This window comes from Blennius ocellaris (genome assembly GCF_963422515.1).
Source record: "Blennius ocellaris genome assembly, contig: SCAFFOLD_81, whole genome shotgun sequence".
Lineage (NCBI taxonomy): Eukaryota > Metazoa > Chordata > Actinopteri > Blenniiformes > Blenniidae > Blennius > Blennius ocellaris.
In genome coordinates, this window is record NW_027661894.1 from 74060 (window position 1) to 100643 (window position 26584).

General features: G+C 55.0%; 2 protein-coding genes across 4 annotated transcripts; one reads left to right on the plus strand and one right to left on the minus strand.

The window, feature by feature from the left end:
* Window positions 1-5245: 5245 nt before the first annotated feature.
* On the minus strand, window positions 5246-16592 carry wnt9a (wingless-type MMTV integration site family, member 9A). Of its 2 annotated transcripts, none has more exons than XM_080522167.1 (4): window positions 16503-16592; window positions 10736-10995; window positions 8311-8573; window positions 5246-7343 (listed from the first exon to the last, which is right to left on the minus strand). In XM_080522167.1, the coding sequence occupies exons 1-4, from the start codon at window positions 16559-16561 to the stop codon at window positions 6813-6815; spliced, it is 1113 nt and encodes a 370-aa protein (XP_080378293.1). In that variant the 5' UTR covers window positions 16562-16592; the 3' UTR covers window positions 5246-6812. The 2 variants fall into 2 exon arrangements, with proteins under 2 accessions (XP_080378293.1, XP_080378294.1); XM_080522168.1 differs by lacking the exon at window positions 16503-16592 and adding an exon at window positions 11256-11373.
* A 2079-nt stretch (window positions 16593-18671) lies between these two features.
* On the plus strand, window positions 18672-26364 carry abcb8 (ATP-binding cassette, sub-family B (MDR/TAP), member 8). Of its 2 annotated transcripts, none has more exons than XM_080522161.1 (16): window positions 18672-18808; window positions 20124-20451; window positions 20528-20683; window positions 20920-21014; window positions 21097-21202; window positions 22015-22176; window positions 22275-22360; window positions 23165-23262; window positions 23507-23612; window positions 23795-23828; window positions 23997-24133; window positions 24229-24323; window positions 24407-24540; window positions 24649-24800; window positions 24884-25134; window positions 26092-26364. In XM_080522161.1, exons 1-16 carry the CDS (start codon window positions 18750-18752, stop codon window positions 26118-26120), a joined length of 2028 nt encoding a protein of 675 aa, XP_080378287.1. In that variant the 5' UTR covers window positions 18672-18749; the 3' UTR covers window positions 26121-26364. The 2 variants fall into 2 exon arrangements, with proteins under 2 accessions (XP_080378287.1, XP_080378286.1); XM_080522160.1 differs by having other exon boundaries at window positions 24649-24796.
* Window positions 26365-26584: the final 220 nt, after the last annotated feature.

The following is a 26584-nucleotide window of genomic DNA, read 5'->3' on the forward strand; positions in this document are numbered from 1 at the left end:
GTTCTGATTTTTCTTTTGTTTTCTTAACAAAGAAAAGTTCAAAGAGATAAACAGTCTTTTATTTCTCGTCCTCTATCATCTCATCTTTTCATCGTTGCTCTTTCTTTTTGTTGACGGTTTGTTGTTTTCATCATTATGACGTCGTCTTGTTCCATGAGAACCTTTAACGTTCCAGACCCTGGACTCTGGACCAGGACCCTGGATCAGGACTCTGGATCAGGACCCTGGACCTGGATCAGGACTCTGGATCAGGACTCTGGACCTGGATCAGGACCCTGGATCAGGACTCTGGATCAGGACCCTGGATCAGGACCCTGGATCAGGACCATGGATCAGGACCCTGGATCAGGACTCTGGATCAGGACTCTGGACCCTGGACCTGAAGCGCTTGTCCTCTGTTCCGGGTCAGGAGGTCCTGCTGAGACTGGAACAGACTGTGAGTGGTCAGCAGGGCGTCAGGGTTTCCCCGCCGCAGAGGAAGGAAGGGCGGCCAGGGGGCGCTGGGGGGGGGGCGGGGCCGGGGCACCGGGGGGCGGGGCCGGGGATTCCCCTTCCTGGTGTGGCTGTGGAGAAGCAGACAGCTGAGACGTTCCCGCGGCTCTGGAAGGTCAGACTGTTCCACACAGCAGACGGAACAGTTCTGTCAGCCTGAGGAACCGGAGAACTGGAGGAACCGGAGAACTGGAGGAACCGGAGGACCAGAGGAACCCTTAACGTACCACACCACAACACTCGGTGCCGCAACACTTCAACAATCCAAATGTATGAACCAACAACACCGGGAGCAGCAACGATACAATCCTAGAACGATACAATGGTACAATCCTAGAACGATACAATGATACAATCCTAGAACGATACAATGGTACAATCCTAGAACGATACAATGGTACAATCCTAGAACGATACAATGATACAATCCTAGAACGATACAATGGTACAATCCTAGAACGATACAATGATACAATCCTAGAACGATACAATGATACAATCCTAGAACGATACAATGATACAATCCTAGAACGATACAATGATACAATCCTAGAACGATACAATGGTACAATCCTAGAACGATACAATGGTACAATCCTAGAACGATACAATGATACAATCCTAGAACGATACAATGATACAATCCTAGAACGATACAATGGTACAATCCTAGAACGACACAACGATACAATCCTAGAACGACACAACGATACAATCCTAGAACGATACAACGATACAATGACACAACGATACGATGACACAAGCAGAACAGAGGACTAAACATCTGGACCAGCAACTGTCAGTCTGTTCGTCTCTGACTGAATCTGGTTCAAGTTGAACTTTTAGTCTTTTAGAAGAAACGAGCTGCGACTGAAAGACGAACATGGTTCTTTGTCTCTGGTTGTCCTGTACTGGTACCTGTACTGGTACCTGTCCTCCCCTATACTGGTACCTGTCCTCCCCTATACCGGTACCTGTCCTCACCTGTACTGGTACCTGTCCTCCCCTATACCGGTACCTGTCCTCACCTGTACTGGTACCTGTCCTCCCCTATACTGGTACCTGTCCTCACCTGTACTGGTACCTGTCCTCAGCTGTACCGGTACCTGTCCTCACCTGTACTGGTACCTGTCCTCCCCTATACCGGTACCTGTCCTCAGCTGTACTGGTACCCCCCCCCCCCCCTCTGTTTCTTGCTTCGTTGAACTTTCATTCATCAACTTGTTGCTTTTCTGTTTTCAGTCTTCATGAGACGACTGTGATGTAATAACTGAACACGCTATTAACCACGACCTCACACACACACACACACACACACACACACACACACACACACACACACACACACACACACACACACACAGGCTGAGCTCACATGTTATTGCAGCAGCAGCTTGACAGCCACTTACCAACAGTCACACAGTTTGTAAACAGGCGAGGTCACTGGGCGGCAGGAAGGAGGCACTCCTCACTCCTCACTCCTCACTCCTCACTCCTCACTCCTCACTCCTCACTCCTCACTCCTCACTCCTCACTCCTCACTCCTCACTCCTCACTCCTCACTCCTCACTCCTCACTCCTCACTCCTCACTCCTCACTCCTCACCCTTCACACTTTCCAGAGGAACTGCTCTTTTCCCAGCAGCAGCAGAGCAGGAGAGCAGCAGAGGAGCAGCAGAGGAGCAGTAGAGGAGCAGAGGAGCAGTAGAGGAGCAGAGCAGCAGTAGAGGAGCAGTAGAGGAGCAGTAGAGGAGCAGAGGAGCAGCAGAGGAGCAGTAGAGGAGCAGAGGAGGAGCAGTAGAGGAGCAGTAGAGGAGCAGTAGAGGAGCAGCAGAGGAGCAGCAGAGGAGCAGTAGAGGAGCAGTAGAGGAGCAGAGCAGCAGTAGAGGAGCAGAGGAGCAGTAGAGGAGCAGTAGAGGAGCAGAGCAGCAGTAGAGGTGCAGAGGAGCAGTAGAGGAGCAGAGCAGCAGTAGAGGAGCAGTAGAGGAGCAGAGGAGCAGTAGAGGAGCAGTAGAGGAGCAGTAGAGGAGCAGAGGAGCAGTGGAGGAGCAGTGGAGGAGCAGCAGACTGTGGGATCATGAGCTCAGGTGTTTTCATAGCAGCCACATGTTCAGCCCAGTTGGTCTGGATTCTCATGAATTCCCCTCAAACCCCCCGTCCCCCCTCCAGCCCCCCCCCCCTCCAGCCCCCCCCCCCCCCCCCCTCCAGCCCCCCCCCCCTCCAGCCCCCCCCCTCCAGCCACCCCCCCACCCCCCCCGCTGGGAGTGAGAGCAGCGGTGTGACCTCCTCCTGCTTCAGCAGTACTGCAGTACAGCCTGTACACAGAGTACTGCAGGTCATGTAGAGTACACACAGTACTGCAGTACACACAGTACTATAAACACACTCCTGCAGTACTCACTACTTCACATGGAACCTCTGGAGGTTGTTGATGGACGGTGGGGATTTTCCCAGAATGCTCTCTGGTCCTGGAGGAGCTGGACATCCTCACCCCTTCATCCTCACCCCTCCACCCTCACCCCTTCACCCTCACCCCTTCACCCTCACCTCCTCACCCCTTCACCCTCACCCCTTCATCCTCACCCCTCCACCCTCACCTCCTCACCCCTTCACCCTCACCCCTTCATCCTCACCCCTCCACCCTCACCCCTTCACCCTCACCCCTTCACCCTCACCTCCTCACCCCTTCACCCTCACCCCTTCATCCTCACCCCTCCACCCTCACCTCCTCACCCCTTCACCCTCACCCCTTCATCCTCACCCCTCCACCCTCACCCCTCCACCCTCACCCCTCCACCCTCACCCTCCACCCTCACCCCTCCACCCTCACCCCTCCACCCTCTCCCCTCCACCCTCACCCCATCACCCTCACCCTTCCACCCTCACCCCTCCACCCTCACCCCTCCACCCTCTCCCCTCCACCCTCACCCCTCCACCCTCTCCCCTCCACCCTCACCCCTCCACCCTCACCCCTTCATCCTCACCCCTCCACCCTCACCCCTTCACCCTCACCCCTCCACCCTCTCCCCTCCACCCTCACCCTTCCACCCTCACCCCTTCACCCTCACCCTTCACCCTCACCCCTTCATCATCACCCCTTCATCATCACCTCCTGACCCCTCCACCCTTACCCCTCCACCCTCACCCCTCCACCCTCACCCCTCCACCCTCTCCACCCTCACCCCTCCACCCTCACCCCTCCACCCTCTCCCCTCCACCCTCACCCCTCCACCCTCTCCCCTCCACCCTCACCCCTCCACCCTCACCCCTTCACCCTCACCCCTCCACCCTCTCCCCTCCACCCTCACCCTTCCACCCTCACCCCTTCACCCTCACCCTTCACCCTCACCCCTTCATCATCACCCCTTCATCATCACCTCCTGACCCCTCCACCCTTACCCCTCCACCCTCACCCCTCCACCCTCACCCCTCCACCCTCTCCACCCTCACCCCTCCACCCTCTCCCCTCCACCCTCACCCCTCCACCCTCACCCCGTCACGTCCTCCATGTGACTCGTCAGAAAGAGACTCAGACAAACTCTTTTTAAAAATCCATTTATTATTTTACATTTTTTTGCGCCTTTGTTACACAAAGAAGTTAAATAAGTTAAATACATTCTGCGTCCTGAAGGTTGAAGTCGACCAGCTGAACAGGTGAGGTAGAGGAAATAACTTACATCCCATAAGACATGAACGAGTGGGCAAAGGTCAAAGGTCGTCACACACTGCTGTGAGTCATCGCTTCAGACGGACAGACACACAAACAAACAAACAAACAAACAAACAAACAGGCATCGGACACACCTCAGTGTGCTCATAACTGATTATTGTGACTTTATTGTTGATCTTCCTTGTTTGTTTGTGTTTTTAGAACGAAGCAGATAAAAAAAACAAAAAACGAGTGAAAAGTTTTGGCTCAGAATCACCGAGCGAAATAATTTAATCACTTCCTCCTCAAGATCCCACGTTTACTGGAGTACTGCTCCTCTTCCTCACCTCCTCCTCCTCTTCCTCACCTCCTCCTCCTCTCCCTCACCTCCTCCTCCTCACCTCCTCCTCCTCTTCCTCACCTCCTCCTCCTCTTCCTCACCTCCTCCTCTTCCTCACCTCCTCCTCCTCTTCCTCACCTCCTCCTCCTCTTCCTCACCTCCTCCTCCTCACCTCCTCCTCTTCCTCACCTCTCCTCCTCTTCCTCACCCCTCCTCTTCCTCACCCCTCCTCTTCCTCACCCCTCCTCCTCTTCCTCACCCCTCCTCTTCCTCACCCCTCCTCCTCTTCCTCACCCCTCCTCTTCCTCACCACCTCCTCTTCCTCACCCCTCCTCTTCCTCACCACGCCTCCTCTTCCTCACCCCTCCTCCTCTTCCTCACCCCTCCTCTTCCTCACCACGCCTCCTCTTCCTCACCCCTCCTCCTCTTCCTCACCCCTCCTCTTCCTCACCCCCCCTCCTCTTCCTCACCCCTCCTCTTCCTCACCCCTCCTCTTCCTCACCACGCCTCCGCAGGGCTGTATGAACAATAAACCTCAAAAATGTTCAGTGTTCCTGTCGTGTGTTTTCAATCCATTCAGCAGTGGCCAGACGGGTGTGTGTGTGTGTGTGTGTGTGTGTGTGTGTGTGTGTGTGTGTGTGTGTGTGTGTGTGTGTGTGTGTGTGTGTGTGTGTGTGTGTGTGTGTGTGTGTGTGTGTGTGTGTGTGTGTGTGTGTGTGTGTGTGTGTGTGTGTGTGTGTGTGGTAGGAAGGCATTCCTGCAGCATAGTTATTATGGTTTCCATGTAGCGTGCAAACTTTCTGGCTAAGTGTTGTGACCGTTGTGTCTTTATTTGGTTCCTCCAGTCAAAATACTTCAGATTCATGTGAGGAGCCCAGAGGAGCATGGAGGAGGTCTGAGGAGTTCTGAGGAGGCCCGAGGAGGCCCGAGGAGGCCCGAGGAGGTGCCTAGAGCCTGAGGAGGCCCGAGGAGGCCTGAGGAGGCCCGAGGAGGTGCGAGGAGGCCCGAGGAGGTGCCTAGAGCCTGAGGAGGCCCGAGGAGGTGCGATGAGGCCCGAGGAGGTGCCTAGAGCCTGAGGAGGCCCGAGGAGGCGCGGGGACGCCCGAGGAGGTGCGAGGAGGCGCGAGGAGGCGCCACTCAGGCCCACAGAGCCTCACTCACCACACTTTGTGTTCCGGGAGCTTGTGAGCAGTGAACATGTGCCTCACGTTTGTCTTTATATCTTTATACCACAGAAGGAGAAACCATTTATATATATATATATATATTTATATTTATATATTTATATAGATATCAAACATGAGCTGATCCATAAATATAGATCTTTAAATACTTTACAGGGCGTCTGGCCTTCAGTCAAACTCACTCAGTAGTTAGTTCACACCAATCCAACAATATATGGCCTCGTTTATATGACTTAATGTTCCCACCTGCTCACACACACACACACACACACACACACGCGCACACACACACACGCACACACACACAGGTGGGAAGGTGGGTTTCCTGCCAGCTGATTGGCTGCTGCAGCGCCGTGCAGCTGCAGGCGGTCGTGTTAAATTGTCTCTTCTGACTCCAGCAGATAAAAAGTTCCTTTCTTTTTCCAAACGCGTGCAACTGCACCATCCAGACGGAGGCGGCGAGGAGCAGAGAGGAGGTGCCACCACCACCCCTGTCTCCACCCCTGTCTCCACCCCTGTCTCCACCTCTGTCTCCACCCCTGTCTCCACCCGTCTCCACCTGGACGTAGTGGTTGAGTTCCTCCTGAACTGCTGCTTCGCTCTCAGTGCTCAGCTTCAGGAATAAATAATCCCACTGAGGAAGAACGTCCCACACGCCTCGGGGCCAGACGGGCGTGCACGGGGGGCGTGCACGGGGGGCGTGCACGAGGGAGCGTGCACGAGGGAGCGCACAAACATCGTCAGGTGTGTGCAGTTAGTGGTTTGTTGTAACATAAGTGGCTTCTAGAATATAACAATAACGGTGAGCGTGTGAACAAACACTCTGTCAGTCAGTCTGTCTGTAGATCCTACACCGTCTGTCTGTCTGTACTGCTGTCATTGTCTCACACACACACACACACACACACACACACACACACACACACACACACACACACACACACACACACACACACACACACACACACACACACGGCGGTTCGAGGCTTGAGAAGTTCAGTTGTCTGATTGTTCTTTCAGTTACTTTTAATCCTGCAGGACGTCTGAAACTTGCAGAAATCCGTCAAAGTGCTCGCTGCAGAAAAATCTCCTCCTCCTTCTCCTCCTCCTGCTCCTCCTCCTGCTCCTCCTGCTGCTCCTCCTCCTCCTCAGCCCTTGCAGGTGTACACCTCCTCCCTCTGCGTGCACTGCTTGCACTCCACGTAGCAGCACCAGCGGACCTGGCACTGGCACGGCCGCGTCACCTCGCGGCTCTGCGTGTTGTGGCCCCGCCCACAGCAGATGGCGTCGCAGTTCTTGTCCTTGTAGCACTTGCGGGCGGCGGTGCCCGCCGAGTACTTGGAGGCCCTGCAGAAGCTGGGCGAGTCCTCGATGTGCAGCAGGTCCATGGTGCGGGGGATGTGGTCGGCGGGGCCGGGCGCCGATGCCGGCGGCGGCGGCGGTGGCGGCGGTGGCGGTGGCGGTGGCGGCGGCGGCGACTGGCCGCGGGCCTTGGCGATGTCGGCCTCGCCGGTGGCCTCGTTGGTGGAGCTGCCGACCTTCAGCGACGTCTCGTAGCGCAGCTTCAGCTGCTTCCCGATCTCGTGGAACGGCAGCAGCTGCCGCCAGCAGGTCTGCACCGTGCAGGAGCCCGACACGCCGTGGCACTTGCAGGTGGTCTCCACGCCCGCCTTGATCACCTGGAGGGCGACAAGCAGACATGACGGCACTCAAGTCGCTCACCGTGGGGGGGGGTCGGGCTGAAGAGACCTGGTCAGTCTGGATCCTGGCTGTTCCTGGAACAGCCTGGAACCGTCCCCCTCCCTCCGCTCGGCCACACTTTAGTTCGCCGGCCGCTGCCATGAAGATTTGAGGGAGCGCAGATTGTCTGCGACCGTCTGTCTGCGACCGTCTGCGACCGTCTGCGTCTGTCTGCGTCTGTCTGCGACCGTCTGTCTGCAACCTTCTGTCTGCAACCGCCTGCGACCGTCTGCGTCTGTCTGCGTCTGTCTGCGACCGTCTGTCTGCAACCTTCTGTCTGCAACCGCCTGCGACCGTCTATCTGTGACCGTCTGCAACCGTCCGTCTGCGACCGTCTGTCTGCGTCTTCCTGCAACCGTCTGCGACCGTCTATCTGAGACCGTCTGTCTGCGACCGTCTGTGTCTGTCTGCAACCGTCTGTCTGCAACCGTCTGCGACCGTCTATCTGAGACCGTCTGTCTGCGACCGTCTGTGTCTGTCTGCAACCGTCTGTCTGCAACCGCCTGCGACCGTCTATCTGAGACCGTCTGTCTGCGACCGTCTGTGTCTGTCTGCGACCGTCTGTCTGCAACCGTCCGTCTGCGACCGTCTGTCTACATCTGTCTGCGTCTGTCTGTCTGCGTCTGCCTGCGATCGTCTGCGACCGTCTGTCTGCGTCTGCCTGCGACCGTCTGTCTGCAACCGCCTGCGACCGTCTATCTGAGACCGTCTGTCTGCGACCGTCTGTGTCTGTCTGTGACCGTCTGCAACCGTCCGTCTGCGACCGTCCGTCTGCGACCGTCTGTCTACATCTGTCTGCGTCTGTCTGTCTGCGTCTGCCTGCGATCGTCTGCGACCATCTGTCTGCGTCGGACCGTCTGCGACCGTGTGTCTGCGTCGGACCGTCTGCGACTTGTCCACACACACCTTCATGCCCACGTTGGTGTTGTGCATGTCCACTCGTGCTCTCAGGTCCTTGTTGGAACGTTTCCCCAGGAAGTCCTTCACGAACTTGTTGGCGTACTTGAGGTTGTCGCCGCAGCCGCCCCACTGCCACGCCTTGCGGTTCTCCAGGTCCGGAGCCTCGTCGCAGGTGCAGCGCTCCATGCGCCCGGCGCTGCAGGCTTTGGCCATGGCGTGCGTCAGGCCGGCCGAGGAGACGGCGAACAGGAAGGCCGTCTCTTTAAATCCTGCAGACGACACACACAGTGCAGAGCGTGAGACCTCACATCTGTCTGTCTCCATGGAGACGCTAATGAACTGTCTCAACGGAACTTCTGTCTCCGTCAACTTCTGTCTCCGTCAACTTCTGTCTCCGTCAACATCTGTCTCTGTACACATCTGTCTTTATACACATCTGTCTCCATCAACATCCGTCTCCATCAACATCTGTCTCCGTACACGTCTGTCTCCGTACACATTTTTCTCCATAAACATCTGTCTTTGTACACATCTGTCTCCGTACACATCTGTCTCTGCAAACATCTGTCTCTGTAAACATCTGTCTCTGCACACATCTGTCTACATACACATCTGTCTCCATACACATCTGTCCTCGTAAAGATCTGTCTCTGTAAAGATCTCTCTGTAAACATCTGTCTTTATAACATCTGTCTCCGTAAATATCTGTCTTTGTAAACATCTGTCTCTGTAAACATCTGTCTCCGTCAACACCTGTCTCCATAAACATATGTCCTCGTAAACATCTGTCTCTGTACACATCTGTCTCCATCAACATCTGCCTCCGTAAACATCTGTCCTCGTAAACATCTGTCTCCGTAAACATCTGTCTTTGAACACATCTGTCTCCATCAACATCTGCCTCCGTAAACATCTGTCCTCGTAAACATCTGTCTCCGTAAACATCTGTCTTTGAACACATCTGTCTCCATCAACATCTGCCTCCGTAAACATCTGTCCTCGTAAACATCTGTCTCCGTAAACATCTGTCTTTGAACACATCTGTCTCCATCAACATCTGTCCCCGTCAACATCTGCCTCCGTAAACATCTGTCCTCGTAAACATCTGTCTCCGTAAACATCTGTTTTTGTACACATCTGTCTCCGTCAACATCTGTCTCCATCAACATCTGCCTCCCTAAACATCTGTCCTCGTAAACATCTGTCTCCGTAAACATCTGTCTTTGAACACATCTGTCTCCGTCAACATCTGTCTCCGTCAACATGTCTTTGTACACATCTGTCTCCATCAACTTCTGTCTCCATCAACATCTGTCTTTGTACACATCTGTCCTCGTAAACATCTGTCTTTTTAAACGTCTGTCTTTGTACACATCTGTCCCCGTCAGCCTCTGTCCCCGTCCATCTCTGTCTCCATCAACCTCTGTCCCCGTCAACCTCTGTCCCCGTCAACCTCTGTCCCCGTCAGCCTCTGTCCCCGTCAACCTCTGTCCCCGTCAACCTCTGTCCCCGTCAACCTCTGTCCCCGTCAGCCTCTGTCCCCGTCAACCTCTGTCCCCGTCAACCTCTGTCCCCGTCAGCCTCTGTCCCCGTCAACCTCTGTCCCCGTCAACCTCTGTCCCCGTCAACCTCTGTCCCCGTCAATCTCTGTCTCCATCAACCTCTGTCCGCGTCAACCTCTGTCCCCGTCAGCCTCTGTCCCCATCAACCTCTGTCCCCGTCAGCCTCTGTCCCCGTCAACCTCTGTCCCCGTCAATCTCTGTCCCCATCAACCTCTGTCTCCATCAACCTCTGTCCCCGTCAACCTCTGTCCCCGTCAACCTCTGTCCCCGTCAACCTCTGTCTCCATCAACCTCTGTCCCCGTCAACCTCTGTCCCCGTCAACCTCTGTCCGCGTCAACCTCTGTCTCCATCAACCTCTGTCCCCGTCAACCTCTGTCCCCGTCAACCTCTTTCCCGGTCAACCTCTGTCCCCGTCAATCTCTGTCTCCATCAACCTCTGTCTCCATCAACCTCTGTCCCCGTCAACCTCTGTCCCCGTCAACCTCTGTCTCCATCAACCTCTGTCCCCGTCAACCTCTGTCCCCGTCAACCTCTGTCCCCGTCAACCTCTGTCCCCGTCAACCTCTGTCCCCGTCAACCTCTGTCCGCGTCAACCTCTGTCTCCATCAACCTCTGTCCCCGTCAACCTCTGTCCCGGTCAACCTCTGTCCCCGTCAATCTCTGTCTCCATCAACCTCTGTCTCCATCAACCTCTGTCCCCGTCAACCTCTGTCTCCATCAACCTCTGTCCCGGTCAACCTCTGTCCCCGTCAATCTCTGTCTCCATCAACCTCTGTCTCCATCAACCTCTGTCCCCGTCAACCTCTGTCCCCGTCAACCTCTGTCCCCGTCAACCTCTGTCCCCGTCAGCCTGTGTCCCGGTGAGCACCTCTCTTCAGGACGTTTGCTCGGTGGCGCCCCTCCAGGGTGCAGTTCCACCTCTCGAAGCGGAACTGGTACTGACACTCCATGGCGCTCATGGCCACGGCCTCCCGCAGCGTCTCGGCCACTCCGGGGTCGCGGCGGCACATCCGCCGCTGCTTCTTCTCCAGCTTCAGCCGGTCACACAGCTTGTAGTGGGCGCGGCCGGCGCTCTGCTCCGGCAGGGCGTTCAGGGGCAGGAGGGACAGCGGTTCGCTTCCCGTCAGCCTGCACACACACACACACACACACACACGTTGGATTAACACACACACACACACACAGAGCCCGGGTTAATGTCCGCATGGCGCCGGGGCTGCTGGTTAATATTCAGACAACCCAGTTGGCGCCGCAGGTCGGAGCGGCCTGCAGTGGGCGTGTCCCTCTGAGGTGACACACGTGTGTGTGTGTGTGTGTGTGTGTGTGTGTGTGTGTGTGTGTGTGTGTGTGTGTGTGTGTGTGTGTGTGTGTGTGTGTGTGTGTGTCACCTCAGAGGCATGCTGGGAGCGTGACGCTCACGCCGCGGCGCCACAATGTGAAACAGTAGCCAGCAGATTGTGGGTTTAATATTTATATCATGTCCTGAGTGCAGAAGTTAATCTCTCGCTACTGGAGCTGAAACCCAACTGCTCTATTTATAACACACACACACACACACACACACACACACACACACACACACACACACACACACACACACACACACACACACACACACACACACACACACACACACACATATACTCTATATAGAGGGACGTCACCAGGATGCAGCTCAGAGGAGGAGCAGCACCACATGTTGCTCTTTCTCTGAACTCCTGTTCACTGCAGAACACCAGATTATAGAGCATCTTCCTCCTCTAACACCAGATTATAGAGCATCTTCCTCCTCTAACACCAGATTATAGAGCATCTTCCTCCTTTAATCCAGATTATAGAGCATCTTCCTCCTCTAACACCAGATTATAGAGCATCTTCCCCCTTTAATCCAGATTATAGAGCATATTCCTCCTCTGACACCAGATTATAGAGCATCTTCCTCCTCTAACACCAGATTATAGAGCATCTTTCTCTAACACCAGATTATAGAGCATCTTCCTCCTCTAACACCAGATTATAGAGCATCTTCCTCCTTTAATCCAGATTATAGAGCATATTTCTCCTCCAACACCAGACTATAGAGCATCGCCCTCCTCTAATCCAGATTATAGAGCATCTTCCTCCTCTAATCCAGATTATAGAGCATCTTCCTTCTCTAATCCAGATTATAGAGCATCTTCCTCCTCTAATCCAGATTATAGAGCATCTTCCTCCTCTAATCCAGATTATAGAGCATCTTCCTTCTCTAATCCAGATTATAGAGCATCTTCCTCAGCATCTTCCGCGCCTCTTCTTCTTCCTGAACCTCCTCCTCCTCCTCCTCTTGCAGCAGGAAGTGCTCTCAGGAGGAGGAGGAGGAGGAGGAGGAGGAGCAGGAGCAGGAGGAGGAGGAGGAACAGGAGGAGCAGGAGCAGGAGGAGCTCACAGTGTCTCTTCCTAAAGGTTTCTGAATGACTGAATGAGTGTTTGTTTACATCTTCTTCTCACTGTTTACATCCGATAGTGTCTGTTGTTTGTCTCTGTCTGTTTATCTTTTTGATTGTTTGAGATTGTTTGAGATTGTGTCTCTCAGTCTCACACTGTCTTTGGCCTGTTTCTAAATGTTTACTCAGTTTGTTTACAGTTTCAAACGGTTGAAGTCAGATTCTGTCTGAATCAGATGTTTTCTGTCTGTTCCTGATGTTTTCCACCTGTATTGGATCTTCATGACTGTTTTGACCTGTTCCAGTCTCTTTCAGACTGTTTCTCACTCTTTGTACCTGTTCCAGGCTATATTTAGTCTATTTCCATCTGCTTTGATCTGTTCCGCCTGCTTTGATCTGTTCAGCCTGCTTTCTCCCAGCAGGTGAGTGGAAGGCTTCGCGGGCCGTGGGCCCCCGCGCCCTCAGCGGTCGCCTGCAGGCTGGCCAGCGCCTCCTGGAGGCCTCGGCTCTCGTGTGCTCTAATGGTTCCCAGATGCTGCGGAGGCGTTGAGCGTCGTGTTCGCTGCCGGCTGGAGAATCCCGGCGTTTCCTCCTCACAAAGAGTGTTTGCCTTCGCTGAACCCGTCCGACGGCTCGGAGGGAAACCTGGCATGCTGCGTCTTGACAGGAAGGACCGGCCGACACACTCCGGGGCCAAACGTGTGCGAGCGAGCCAGAAAACAGGTCTCATGCTTTGTTTAACGTGCGCCGTGATAGCAGCGCCAAGGAAACACGCCGAGAGCCCCAAAAACAACACGGCGCTACACACCCGCCGCCGTACTCACATTACTCACTGGAGTAACAGAGTACTCCATCTGGAATGTTCCTAAACCTTTACACTCTGACGACCCCGACCCTCAGGGAGCCTTCTGAAGCTTTACCGGGACCAGGACCTCTGCAGAGCAGCGGCCAATCAGAGAGCGGCGTCCAATCACAGAGCGGCAGCCAATCACAGAGCGACGTCCAATCACAGAGCGGCAGCCAATCACAGCGCAGCAGCTCATCACAGAGCGCCGTCCAATCACAGAGCAGCGGCCAATCACAGAGCAGATTCAAGTGTCAAGTTAGAAACATGAACTTTTAACTGGAGGAAAAGATCAAAGTGATTCTGAAACAGGAAGTGAAGAAATTCATGTTTCTGAGCATCACAGGGACTGAAACACACACACACACACACACACACACACACACACACACACACACACACACACACTCCAAGGCTTTCAGCCATACTACAGTAATTGGATACAAATTACAGTAATTTAGTTACAATTACTTTCTAGGAGGTTTATTTTGAATTTGAGTGACTAGAGCTGAACCGGTCCAGGTCCAGAACCTGGTTCTGATACACACTATCAGGTCCCGGTCTACAGGAACCAAGTTGGTCCTGGTCTGAGTCCCGGTCCACCAGGGACCAGGTTGGTCCCGGTCTGAGTCCCGGTCCACAAGGAACCAGAACCCTCTTAATTTCCTCGTGGTTCTGAAAACGTTTCCTGTTCAAACTCCTGCAGCGCCACCCGGAGGTCAGCCGCCATCTTGCCGTTGTCCGCTGACGTCACGGAGAGGGAGGCGGGGCCATGAGTCGAGAGGCGGGGCCATGACATCATCGTTTTCAGTCGTCCGTCCACACGCCAACGCCGAGGCGGCGTTTCTCCTCACTCCCTACCGCTCTACAATCTGCCTTCAGAGACGAAACAACAAGTTCTCGGGCTCCCAAAACGCCGCGCGGACGACCAGGCAAGGACGGCGGCGACGGGAGACGGCGTCGCCGTGGCGACGGGGGGGGGGGGGGGCCGAGCTCCGGCCTGCGGAGCGTGTCGTGGGCCTCTGCGTCAGATGGCTAAGCTGTGCCGGCCGTTTGCGGCGCGGTGGAGCAGTGGATTAATCCCGCTGTGGGCGTGAGGGCGGCGCGGTGCGGCGCCGCGCGGCGGCCGGCGGCTCCAGGACCGCGCCGCCTGGTACGAGCTGCACTGCAGGTCAGAGCGACTGGCACAGAGCGGCCGCACATGACTGCACTGACCAGGGACCCCGCAACACCGAGCTGGCTGGTGCCAGGGACACGGGGACACGGGGACACGTCTGCAGGGACACGGGGGACACGTCTGGGGCGCACACACACACGCACGCACGCACGCACACACACACACACACACACACACACACACACACTCCTCGCTGTCACAGTTCAACCTGCCAGCCTCGGTTTCAGCTCAACACCAAACCTGCCGTAACACCTCAGCACACAAAAATGTGCCTGAAGCGTTTCTCCGATGTTTGTCTTCACTTCCACTGCAGACTGACAGCACACACACACACACACACACCTATACACACACACACACACACACACACACACACACACACACACACACACACACACACACACACACACACACACACACACACACACACACACACACAGGTCACATCCTCTGAGAACTCCTCAGCAGGTTGGAGCTGCTGGACCCGACCTGGCGGGGAAGACTTCCATCAGCTGCTCCATCAGCTGCTCCATCAGCTGCTCCATCAGCTGCCCCCCACCCTGCTAACCAGACTCCTGCCAGCCTGCGCCTCCTCGTCTGCTCCTAATGAGATGTAATCATCCGGCTGTTCCCCACAAACCACTGCTGGGGCTGCAGGCACGCACACTGAGGAGGAGGAGGAGGAGGAGGAGGAGGAGGTGTGTGAGGAGCAGGAGGAGCAGGAGGAGCAGGAGGAGGAGGAGGAGGAGGATGTGTGAGGAGCAGAGAGGAGCAGGAGGTGAACTTCCCTTCAGTCAAAGTTCTTGACTTTCAGAAACTCAAGTTTCTCTGAATGTGAGTCTGAATCCCTGAAGTTCAGTCTTTGGTCCTCCTGCTTCCCTCCTCCTCCAGGAGGAGGAGATCCTCCTGGTGGAGGTCCTCCTGGTGGAGCTCCTCCAGCAGGATCTCCTCCAGGAGGAGGAGCTCCTCCAGCAGCAGCTCCTCCTGGTGGAGCTCCTTCAGGAGGAGCTGCTGATGGAGGAGCTCCACCAGGAGGATCTCCGTCAGGAGGATCTCCTCTTCCTGGTGGAGCTCCTCCTGAAGGAGCTCCTTCAGGAGAAGCTGCTGATGGAGGATCTCCTTCAGCAGGAGCTCCTCCAGCAGCACCTCCCCCAGCAGCACCTCCTCCAGTAGCACCTCCTCCAGCAGCAGCTCCTCCAGAACCATTCTTGTGGCAGACGATGACGGCGCGGCGTGAGGAATCTGGCCCCGCCCTCCCCGCTGCTCATGCTGCGGCGTCCAGTCTGTGTTTGGAGGGAAAGACCCGGGAGGCTCCTGCTGCTCCTGCTGCTCCTGCTCCTGCTGCTCCTGCTCCTCATCCTGCTCCTCCTGCTCCTCCTCCTGCTGCTCCTGCTGTTTGTTCAGCTTCCCTCCCTCCATCAGCTGGAGGACCACCACCCGGCAGGAGGAGCTGCTGGGGTGGTGGTCCCAGCGCCACCAACAGGACAGAGCCACATCCATCTCACACACACACACACACACACACACACACACACACACACACACACACACACACACACACACACACACACACACACACACACACACACACACACACACAAGCTGACAGTCCTGAAAAACAGCAGCTCGTCAAAAAAAACGCCTACTCTTTTCAAAGTCAGTCCAGAACTCCAAACACCTCCTCCTCCTGCTCCTCCTCCTCCTCCTCCTGCTCCTCCTCCTGCTCCTCCTGCTCCTCCTCTGACCCGCTGACCCCTCCACCATGTGAGCTCACAGGTGGAGGTCACAGGAACTCCACCTAACAGGAACAATCGAGGCGTTCCCAAGAACATGCAGCGTGTGTGTGTGTGTGTGTGTGTGTGTGTGTGTGTGTGTGTGTGTGTGTGTGTGTGTGTGTGTGTGTGTGTGTGTGTGTGTGTGTGTGTGTGTGTGTGTGTGTGTGTGTGTGTGTGTGTGTGTGTGTGTGTGAGACATGATTCATGGAGGTTTTATGATGACCTGGTTGTTTCTATGATGGAAGCAGCAGAAAAAGTTGGCAGAGCTCCGATTCTTTATGCAGGATTCTTTATTGTTCCCAGCTGTTCTAACACACACACACACACACACACACACACACACACACACACACACACACACACACACACACACACACACACACACACACACACACACACACACACCCCCGTCTTACCCGAAGTATGCGGTGGAGGTTCCACTCAGGAGGAGCACCAGCAGTAACCATCCCAGCATTTTGCTGCCACTCCGGACCAGATCATGGCGTTTCTCTCTGCAGTGACTGAGAGCCGCTCCGCTGCGCCGCGCCGCTCTTATAGAGGGAGGGAGGGGGTGGAGGAGGGGTGGAGGGAGGGGTGGAGGAGGGAGGGAGGGGGGAGGGGGAGGCGCTCCTCCCATCGGGGGGTAGAGAGGGAGGGAGAGACTCACTGAAGTGTGACACTGAGTTTTTCTGTCTCTCTGAGGACTTTGGAACTTTCCTCCACCTTCATCCCTCCATCACGTCTCTCCACCCCCACCTTCATCCCTCCATCACGTCTCTCCACCCCACCTTCATCCCTCCATCACGTCTCTCCACCCCCACCTTCATCCCTCCATCACATCTCTCCACCCCACCTTCATCCCTCCATCACATCTCTCCACCCCCACCTTCATCCCACCATCACGTCTCTCCACCCCACCTTCATCCCTCCATCACGTCTCTCCACCTCCACCTTCATCCCTCCATCACGTCTCTCCACCCCCACCTTCATCCCACCATCACGTCTCTCCACCTCCACCTTCATCCCTCCATCACGTCTCTCCACCCCCACCTTCATCCCACCATCACGTCTCTCCACCCCCACCTTCATCCCTCCATCACGTCTCTCCACCCCCACCTTCATCCCACCATCACGTCTCTCCACCCCCACCTTCATCCCTCCATCACGTCTCTCCACCCCACCTTCATCCCTCCATCACGTCTCTCCACCCCACCTTCATCCCTCCATCACGTCTCTCCACCCCACCTTCATCCCTCCATCACGTCTCTCCACCCCCACCTTCATCCCACCATCACGTCTCTCCACCCCCACCTTCATCCCTCCATCACGTCTCTCCACCCCCACCTTCATCCCTCCATCACGTCTCTCCACCCCCACCTTCATCCCTCCATCACGTCTCTCCACCCCCACCTTCATCCCTCCATCACGTCTGTCCACCCCCACCTTCATCCCTCCATCACGTCTGTCCACCCCCACCTTCATCCCTCCATCACGTCTCTCCACCTTCATCCCTCCATCATGTCTCTCCACCTCCACCTTCACAAGTTATCTTCATCCCTCCATCAGATATCTTCATCCCTCCATCACGTCTCTCCACCTTCATCCCTCCATCACGTCTCTCCACCTCCACCTTCATCAGTTATCTTCATCCCTCCATCACATCTCTCCACCTCCACCAGTTATCTTCATCTCTCCACCTCCACCTTCATCCCTCCATCACGTCTCTCCACCTCCACCTCCACCTCTACCAGTTATCTTCATCCCTCCATCACTCACTGCAGAACATCTGTCAACTCCTGGTTCTCCTCCTCACATCTGGAGAACATCTGGTGGATGTGATGTTCTCTATCAGCTGTGTGTGTGTGTGTGTGTGTGTGTGTGTGTGTGTGTGTGTGTGTGTGTGTGTGTGTGTGTGTGTGTGTGTGTGTGTGTGTGTTTACATGACGAATCAAGATCCAACGTCAGTTTCTGAATCTCAGCGCTGCCAGAACGACCTTCTGCCCCCTGGTGGCTCCACAGCTGACCCCCCCCCCACCCCCCACCCCCCAACACACACACACACACACACACACACACACACACACACACTCCCAACACACACACACACACGTCTGTGCTGACCTCTAGCGGCTCCCTTGCATTAGTACAGGTCTCTGGTTTGTTTTGGATTGAAGTCGTGTGAGTGTGTGTGTGTGTGTGTGTGTGTGTGTGTGTGTGTGTGTGTGTGTGTGTGTGTGTGTGTGTGTGTGTTCAGACACCTGTAGAGCTGAACACTTTATGTATTTATGACGTCATCATGATCGACATCAGGTTGTTGCTTCAGTAAACAAACATTTTGTCTTAATTTCCGGTCGGTTGATGAAAAAAGGAGTTAAATCTCAGTGAATCCTTGAATCCTTCAATCCTTGAATCCTTGAAACGGACGTTTAGAAGCAGATTAACGTTTTCAAACAAAGTCTGCATGTTTTCATTGACATCTCTAACTTCCGTCCGGATCGATACGTTAACCTGCGGGACCAGCAGGGGGCGCCGCGGCGCCGCTGTGTATTAACCACCACAGAAGAAGAAGTAAAGATGGCGCCGCCCGGCGGGATTAACTGAAGCGCTCCTGTCCTCCACGCGTTTAACGGCTCGTTTCACCGTTTAGGGAACTTCTGTGGGACATGACGCTGCTGCTGCGGTCAGTGACGTCACTGAGCGGGAGGTGCTGGACCCGCTCCTGGTAACACACACACACACACACACACACACACACACACACACACACACACACACATACACATACACTTATACACACACACACACACACACACACACACACACACACACACACACACACACACACACACACACACACACACACACAGACCTCTGCATAGCACTATTCCTCCTCTGACATCAGATTATAGAGCATCTTCCTCCTCTGACATCAGATTATAGAGCATCTTCCTCCTCTGACGTCAGATTATAGAGCATCTTCCTCCTCTGACATCAGATTATAGAGCATCTTCCTCTAACGTCAGATTATGGAGCATATTCCTCCTCTGACATCAGATTATAGAGCATCTTCCTCCTCTAGCATCAGATTATAGAGCATCTTCCTTCTCTAACACCAGATTATAGAGCATCTTCCTCCTCTGACACCAGATTATAGAGCATCTCCCTCCTCTAATCCACATTATAGAGCATCTCCCTCCTCTAGCACCAGATTATAGAGCATCTTCCCCCGTAATGTCAGATTATAGAGCATATTCCTCCTCTAATGTCAGATTATAGAGCATATTCCTCCTCTACCATCAGATTATAGAGCATCTTCCCCTCTAATGTCAGATTATAGAGCATCTTCCTCCTCTAATGTCAGATTATAGAGCATCTTCCCCCTCCAATGTCAGATTATAGAGCATATTCCTCCTCTAATGTCAGATTATAGAGCATCTTCCCCCTCTAATGTCAGATTATAGAGCATCTTCCTCCTCTAATCCACATTATAGAGCATCTTCCTCCTCTAGCACCAGATTATAGAGCATCTTCCCCCTCTAATGTCAGATTATAGAGCATATTCCTCCTCTAATGTCAGATTATAGAGCATCTTCCTCTAATGTCAGATTATAGAGCATCTTCCTCCTCTACCATTAGATCATAGAGCATCTCCCCCCTCTAATGTCAGATTATAGAGCATCTTCCCCCTCTAATGTCAGATTATAGAGCATCTTCCTCCTCTAGCACCAGATTATAGAGCATCTTCCTCCTCTAATGTCAGATTATAGAGCATCTCCCTCCTCTAATGTCAGATTATAGAGCATCTTCCTCCTCTACCATCAGATTATAGAGCATCTTCCCCCTCTAATGTCAGATTATAGAGCATCTTCCTTCTCTAACACCAGATTATAGAGCATATTCCTCCTCTAACACCAGATTATAGAGCATCTTCCCCCTCTAACACCAGATTATAGAGCATCTTCCTCCTCTAGCATCAGATTATAGAGCATCTTCCCCCTCCAACACCAGATTATAGAGCATGTTCCCCCTCTCGTCAGCTGGCCTGGTGCTCCAGGATGGACGCTGCACCACTCCTCGCGGCCACCAGGGGGCTCGGTGGCTCAGATCTGGAGTTTCACCACCAGAGCGGTCCGCCGGACCCCCAGACCGTCGGGTCCGGTCCTGAGGCAGGTCCTGGTCCCGGTGGCGGTCCTGAGCGTGTCGGCCCGCCTGCTGCGTCGCTCCGCGCGGTGCGAAGCCGACGTCAACAACAACAACAGCAGACGGCCGAACGCCGCGGCCAATCAGACGGCGCCGGACTTCAACTGGCACATCCTGTGGGAGTTCGTCAGGCCGCAGCTCCTGGCGCTGGTCGGCGCGGTGGTGGTGAGCGTGGGTGGGGGGGGGGCGCGGTGGCGGTGGGTGGAGTGGGCGGAGCTAAAGGTTCCTCTCTGCCCGGCAGCTGGCGTTCGGAGCCGCCATCTTGAACATCCACATCCCGCTGATGCTGGGCGAGCTGGTGGACGTGGTGGCGCGGCACCTGAGGGAGCAGGCGGGGAACTACGTCCAGGAGGTGCGGGGCCCCGCCCTCAAGCTGCTGGCGCTGTACGGCGTCCAGGTGAGTCGGCGGCGGCGCCGGGCGGCGGCGTCCTCCGGGTTTCCAAAAAGTGGCGCCGTGGGCAAAGAGCGGAGAGCCGAGGCGTTCAGGAGCTCCGCCGCAGCGGTTCCACAGCTGGAAAGGTGTTTTCAGGCCACCAGCTGTGAGAACCTGCAGGTCCAAAAACATCTGGAGGCTTGAAGGAGAGGCGGGCATCAATGAGCACGGCGACCAACTGATCCAGAACCTGTGTCTAGGGTCTGCTGACCACCGGCTACATCGTCCTGCTGTCCCGGGTCGGGGAGCGGGTCGCCGCCGACATGAGGAGGACGCTGTTCTCCTCCCTGCTCCGGTACGTGTCGGGGGGGGGGGGGCTGTGTGTCTCACTGTGGACAGGGGTCGCCATGGTAACGCTGCTTCGCGTCCCCCCCCAGACAGGATGTGGCGTTCTTCGACGCCAACAAGACGGGTCAACTGGTGAACCGGCTGACCGCCGACATCCAGGAGTTCAAGTCCTCCTTCAAGCTGGTCGTCTCCCAGGTGTGTGTGTGTGTGTGTGTGTGTGTGTGTGTGTGTGTGTGTGTGTGTGTGTGTGTGTGTGTGTGTGTGTGTGTGTGTGTGTGTGTGTGTGTGTGTGTGTGTGTGTGTGTGTGTGTGTGTGTGTGTGTCTGTGTCTATGTCTGAGTGTCTCTGTGTGTGTGAGTGTGTGTGAGTGTGTGTGTGTGTGTGTTCGTGTCTGTGTCTATGTCTATGTGTGTGTGTGTCTGTGTGTGTGTGTGTGTGTGTGTGTCTGTGTGTGTGTGTGTGTGAGTGTGTGTGTGTGGGTGTGTGTGTGTGTGTGTGTCTGTGTGTGTGTGTGTGTGTGTGTCTGTGTGTGTGTGTGTGTGTCTGTGGGTGTTCGTGTGTGCGTGTGTGTGTGTGTGTCTGTGGGTGTGTGTGTGTGTCTGCGTCTGTGTCTGTGTGCGTGCATCTGCGTACGTGTGTGTGGGTGTGTGTGTGTGTGTCTGTGGGTGTTCGTGTGTGTGTGTGTGTGTGTGTGTTCGTGTGTGTGTGTCTGTGGGTGTTCGTGTGTGTGTGTGTGTGTGTGTGTGTTCGTGTCTGTGTGTGTGTGTCTGCGTCTGTGTCTGTGTGCGTGCATCTGCGTACGTGTGTGTGGGTGTGTGTGTGTGTTCGTGTCTGTGTGTGTGTGTGTGTGTGTGTGTTCGTGTGTGTGTGGGTGTTCGTGTGTGTGTGTGTGTGTGTGTGTGTGTCTGTGTCTGTGTCTGTGTGTCTGTGCGTGCGTGCGTGCGTGCATGTGTGTGTGTGTGTGTGTGTGTGTGTGTGTGTGTGTGCTGACCCCCCGGTGTGTCCAGGGTCTGCGCAGCCTCACCCAGACGGCCGGCTGCTTCCTGTCTCTGTACTTCATCTCCCCGAAGCTGACGGGCCTTACCGTGGTGGTTCTGCCTTGCCTGGTCGGCGCCGGCGCCGCCGTCGGCTCCGTCCTGCGGAAGCTGTCGCGCCTCGCTCAGGAGCAGGTGCGAGTCCGGAGCTCCGCCCACTGCACACTGTCACGCCGTGGCCCCGCCCCCCGGGGGCCCCGCCTCCGACTGACCCTCCTCTGACTCCCTCGCAGGTTTCCATAGCAACGGGCGTGGCGGACGAGGCCCTGGGTAACGTCCGCACCGTGAAGGCGTTCGCGATGGAGGAGCGAGAGCTGCAGTAAGTCGGAGGGGGCGGAGCCTCGGCGCAACGCCGCCTGAACCGGGGGGGGTCACGTTCAGGAGAACGGCGCGGGTTTAGTGTGGCGTGGAAATGTGGGGTTGGAAGAGGGTGGCTCCGCCCACTTTAGGACACATGTATCTTCGGCGTGCGTCTGGCTCCGCCCACTTTAGGACACGTGTGTCTTCAGCGTGAGTCTGGCTCCGCCCACTTTAGGACATGTGAGTCTGGCTCCGCCCACTTTAGGACATGTGTGTCTTCGGCGTGCGTCTGGCTCTGCCCACTTTAGGACATGTGTGTCTTCGGCGTGAGTCTGGCTCCGCCCACTTTAGGACACATGTGTCTTCGGCGTGAGTCTGGCTCCGCCCACTTTAGGACACGTGAGTCTGGCTCCGCCCACTTTAGGACACGTGTGTCTTCAGCGTGAGTCTGGCTCCGCCCACTTTAGGACACATGTGTATTTAGCGTGAGTCTGGCTCCGCCCACTTTATGACACGTGAGTCTGGCTCCGCCCACTTTAGGACACGTGCGTATTCGGCGTGAGTCTGACTCCGCCCACTTTAGGACACGTGAGTCTGGCTCCGCCCACTGGAGGACACGTATGTCTTCAGCGTGAGTCTGGCTCCGCCCACTTTAGGACACATGTGTCTTCAGCGTGAGTCTGGCTCCGCCCACTTTAGGACACGTGAGTCTGGCTCCGCCCACTTTAGGACACTTGCGTATTCGGCGTGAGTCTGACTCCGCCCACTTTAGGACACGTGAGTCTGGCTCCGCCCACTGGAGGACACGTCCGTCTCGTTCCAGGTTGTACTCCGCCGAGGTCCAGAAGTCCTGCGAGCTCAACGAGAACCTGGGAACCGGAATCGCCGTCTTCCAGGGTCTGTCCAACATCGCCCTGAACTGTGAGTCCCTGAGTGCTGACTGGCAGGCACACACACACACACACACACACACACACACACACACACACACACACACACACACACACACACACACACACACACACACACACACCTCTGCATAGCACTATAACTTCTCTGACACCAGATTATAGAGCATCTTCCTCCTCTGACACCAGATTATAGAGCATCTTCCTCCTCTGACACCAGATTATAGAGCATCTTCCTCACCAGTGTGTGTGTGCAGGCATCGTGTTGGGAACCATCTTCGCCGGCGGGACTCTGATCACCAGGGATGAAATGTCCCCGGGGGACCTGATGTCCTTCCTGGTGGCGTCTCAGACGGTTCAAAGGTCAAACTCCGTCACGCTGAACTACGTCTGCTGCCGCCATGGACCAGAATAACACTGTGTGTGTGTGTGTGTGTGTGTGTGTGTGTGTGTGTGTGTGTGTGTGTGTGTGTGTGTGTGTGTGTGTGTGTGTGTGTGTGTGTGTGTGTGTGTGTGTGTGTGTGTGTGTGTGTGTGTGTGTGTAGGTCTTTAGCCAGCATCTCCATCCTCTTTGGACAGGTGAGACTTTAACGTGTAAATATATTGATCAGTTATTAACTTGACGGTGGACCGTACCTTGACGGTGGACTGTACCTTGACAGTGGACCGTACCTTGACGATGGCTGTACCTTGACAGTGGACCGTACCTTGACGGTGGACCGTACCTTGACGGTGGACTGTCTGCAGGTGGTGAGGGGAATCAGTTCGGGGGCTCGGGTGTTTGAGTTCCTGGCGTTGGAGCCTAGCATCCGTCAGGCCGGCGGCGGACGGATTCCGTACCATTCTCTGACGGGACGCGTGGACTTCATGGACGTGTCCTTCAGGTGACTGGCGTGTCGGCGGTTCCGGTTCGGACCGTGCCCGGTTCTGACGCTGGGTTCGGACCGGACCCGGTTCTGACGCTGAGCTCTGTCGGCAGCTACCCCACCAGGCCGGGTCAGGAGGTCCTGAAGAGGTTCCACCTCACGCTGCCCGCCGGCAAGACGGTGGCCATCGTGGGAGAGTCTGGCGGAGGTACCGTCTCGCTCCGTCGCCGCCACCGCCCGGTGCCGCCACCCGTCTGACCTTCGGTTCTCCCCCCCCCCCCCCCCCCGAAGGAAAGTCCACGGTGGCGTCTCTGCTGGAGCGTTTCTACGACCCCACCGGCGGCGTGGTCATGCTGGACGGTCTGGACATCCGGACCCTGGACCTGTGCTGGCTCCGCGGCCAGGTCATCGGCTTCATCAACCAGGTGAGACGGGTTCTCACCCCCCCCGCCGGGGGACGGGGGGGGGGGGGGGGGGGGGGGGGTTCCGTTGAGGTTCCGTCGGACCTCCGCGGTGACGCTTCCCGTCCGCAGGAGCCGGTGCTGTTCGCCTCCTCCGTCATGGAGAACATCCGCTTTGGGAGGCCGGAGGCGAGCGACGCCGAGGTGATGGAGGCGGCGAAGCAGGCCAACGCCCACGGCTTCATCACGTCCTTCCCGGACGGCTACCACACGGTGGTCGGTAGGTGCGGCGCCGCGCGCCCCCCCACCGCCGCTCGGTGGCGCCGGAGCTGAGCCGCCTCCTCTCTCTCTGTGTGCGTCCCCGCAGGCGAGCGCGGCGTGACGCTGTCGGGCGGCCAGAAGCAGCGGGTGGCCATCGCCCGCGCCCTGCTGAAGAACCCCCGCCTCCTGGTGCTGGACGAGGCCACCAGCGCGCTGGACGGCGAGTCGGAGCGCGCCGTGCAGGAGGCGCTGGACACCGCCAGCAGGGGGCGCACCGTGCTGGTCATCGCCCACCGCCTCAGCACCGTGCAGGGCGCAGACCTCATCTGTGTCATGAGCAACGGCCGGGTGGTGGAGGTGAGGCCCGGCGACCTTTGACCTTTAACCCCCGTCTGTGTGGAGGTCGTCCAGGGGGTTCTCTCACACACACACACACACACACACACACGTTGAGTTGCAACAGGAACTCAACGTGTGTGGAAGTTTGATTTTATTAAATTTTTTTATATGATTCCATCAAAGGCCGAGATCGTGAGAACTTTATGAGACTTTATGAGACTTTATGAAAGTGTATGAGACTTTATGAGACTTTATTAGACATGAGACTTTATGAGACCTTTATGACACTGATACTTTATGATAACTTTGAGACTTTATGACTTTATGAGAACTTTGAGTCTTTATGAGACATTATGAAACTTTATGAGACATGAGAATTTTATGAGAACTTTATGACATTATGATACTTTATAACTTTGAGACTTTATGAGAACTTTGAGACATGAGACATTATGAGACTGTATGATACATGAGACATTATGAGTCATTATTAGACATTATGAGACGTTATGAGACTTTATTATGCTTTATGAGTCATTATGAGACATCATGAGACTTTATGAGACATGAGTCATTATGAGTCATTATGAGACATGAGACTTTATGAGACATTATGAGTAGTCATGAGACTTTATGAGACTGAGGCTTTATGAGACGAGACATTATGAGACATGAGACTGTATGATACGTGAGACATTATGAGTCGTTATGAGACATTATGAGTCATTATGAGACGTTATGAGACATGAGAACTTTATGACACTATGATACTTTATAACTTTGAAACTTTATGAGTCATTATGAGACTGAGACATGAGACTTTATGAGTAGTCATGAGACTTTATGAGACTCTATGAGGCTTTATGAGACTGTATGATACATGAGACATTATGAGTCATTATGAGACGTTATGAGACATGAGAACACTGAGTTGAGACGATGAGAAGCCGTGTGTGAAGCATCTTGTCCCTGCAGGCCGGGACTCACCTGGAGCTGCTCGGTAAAGGAGGACTTTACTCCGACCTGATCCGCAGACAGAGAACCAGCGGACACAAATAAACTCCGGTTCTTCTGAAAAGAAGCCGGCGGAATTTTTACTGTAATTTATTGAGGCGACGACAGACGTGGACCAGCAGCAGAGCAGCTTCAGCACCAACCTCATCCCGCCTCCAGCCACAGAACCACTGGAGATTCCTGCGTTTTTGTAGAGAAATGAAACAGAATCATGACCAATAGAAGGCAAAACAATAAAATCCTTCATAAAAATCCACTTTTTGAAAGATTTCTCTTTGGTTTTTCCCTCAATCAGGGAAACGCAACATTTTTGACCCAGACAGCATTTCTGTCCTCGTTCCTTTTTACACTTTGTCTCGAAAAAATGTTTAATCCTCAAATCAAAGACTCTAAAAGCTGAGAAATGGAAAGTTACAATTTTCCAAAACTGTATTGCACGCTGTATTACTGAAAT

Excerpts from the sequence above, each read along its gene's own strand:
- abcb8 (XM_080522160.1), top strand. The coding sequence starts at position 18,750 with ATGACGCTGCTGCTGCGGTCAGTGACGTCACTGAGCGGGAGGTGCTGG. Across the intron at positions 18,809-20,123 it reads AGGTGCTGGACCCGCTCCTG|CTGGCCTGGTGCTCCAGGAT; the intron begins GTAACACACACA and ends CCCTCTCGTCAG. Across the intron at positions 21,203-22,014 it reads TCAAGCTGGTCGTCTCCCAG|GGTCTGCGCAGCCTCACCCA; the intron begins GTGTGTGTGTGT and ends CGGTGTGTCCAG.
- wnt9a (XM_080522167.1), bottom strand. The coding sequence starts at position 16,561 with ATGCTGGGATGGTTACTGCTGGTGCTCCTCCTGAGTGGAACCTCCACC. Across the intron at positions 8,574-10,735 it reads AGCAAACGTCCTGAAGAGAG|GATTTAAAGAGACGGCCTTC; the intron begins GTGCTCACCGGG and ends TGTCGTCTGCAG. Across the intron at positions 7,344-8,310 it reads ACACCAACGTGGGCATGAAG|GTGATCAAGGCGGGCGTGGA; the intron begins GTGTGTGTGGAC and ends GTCGCCCTCCAG.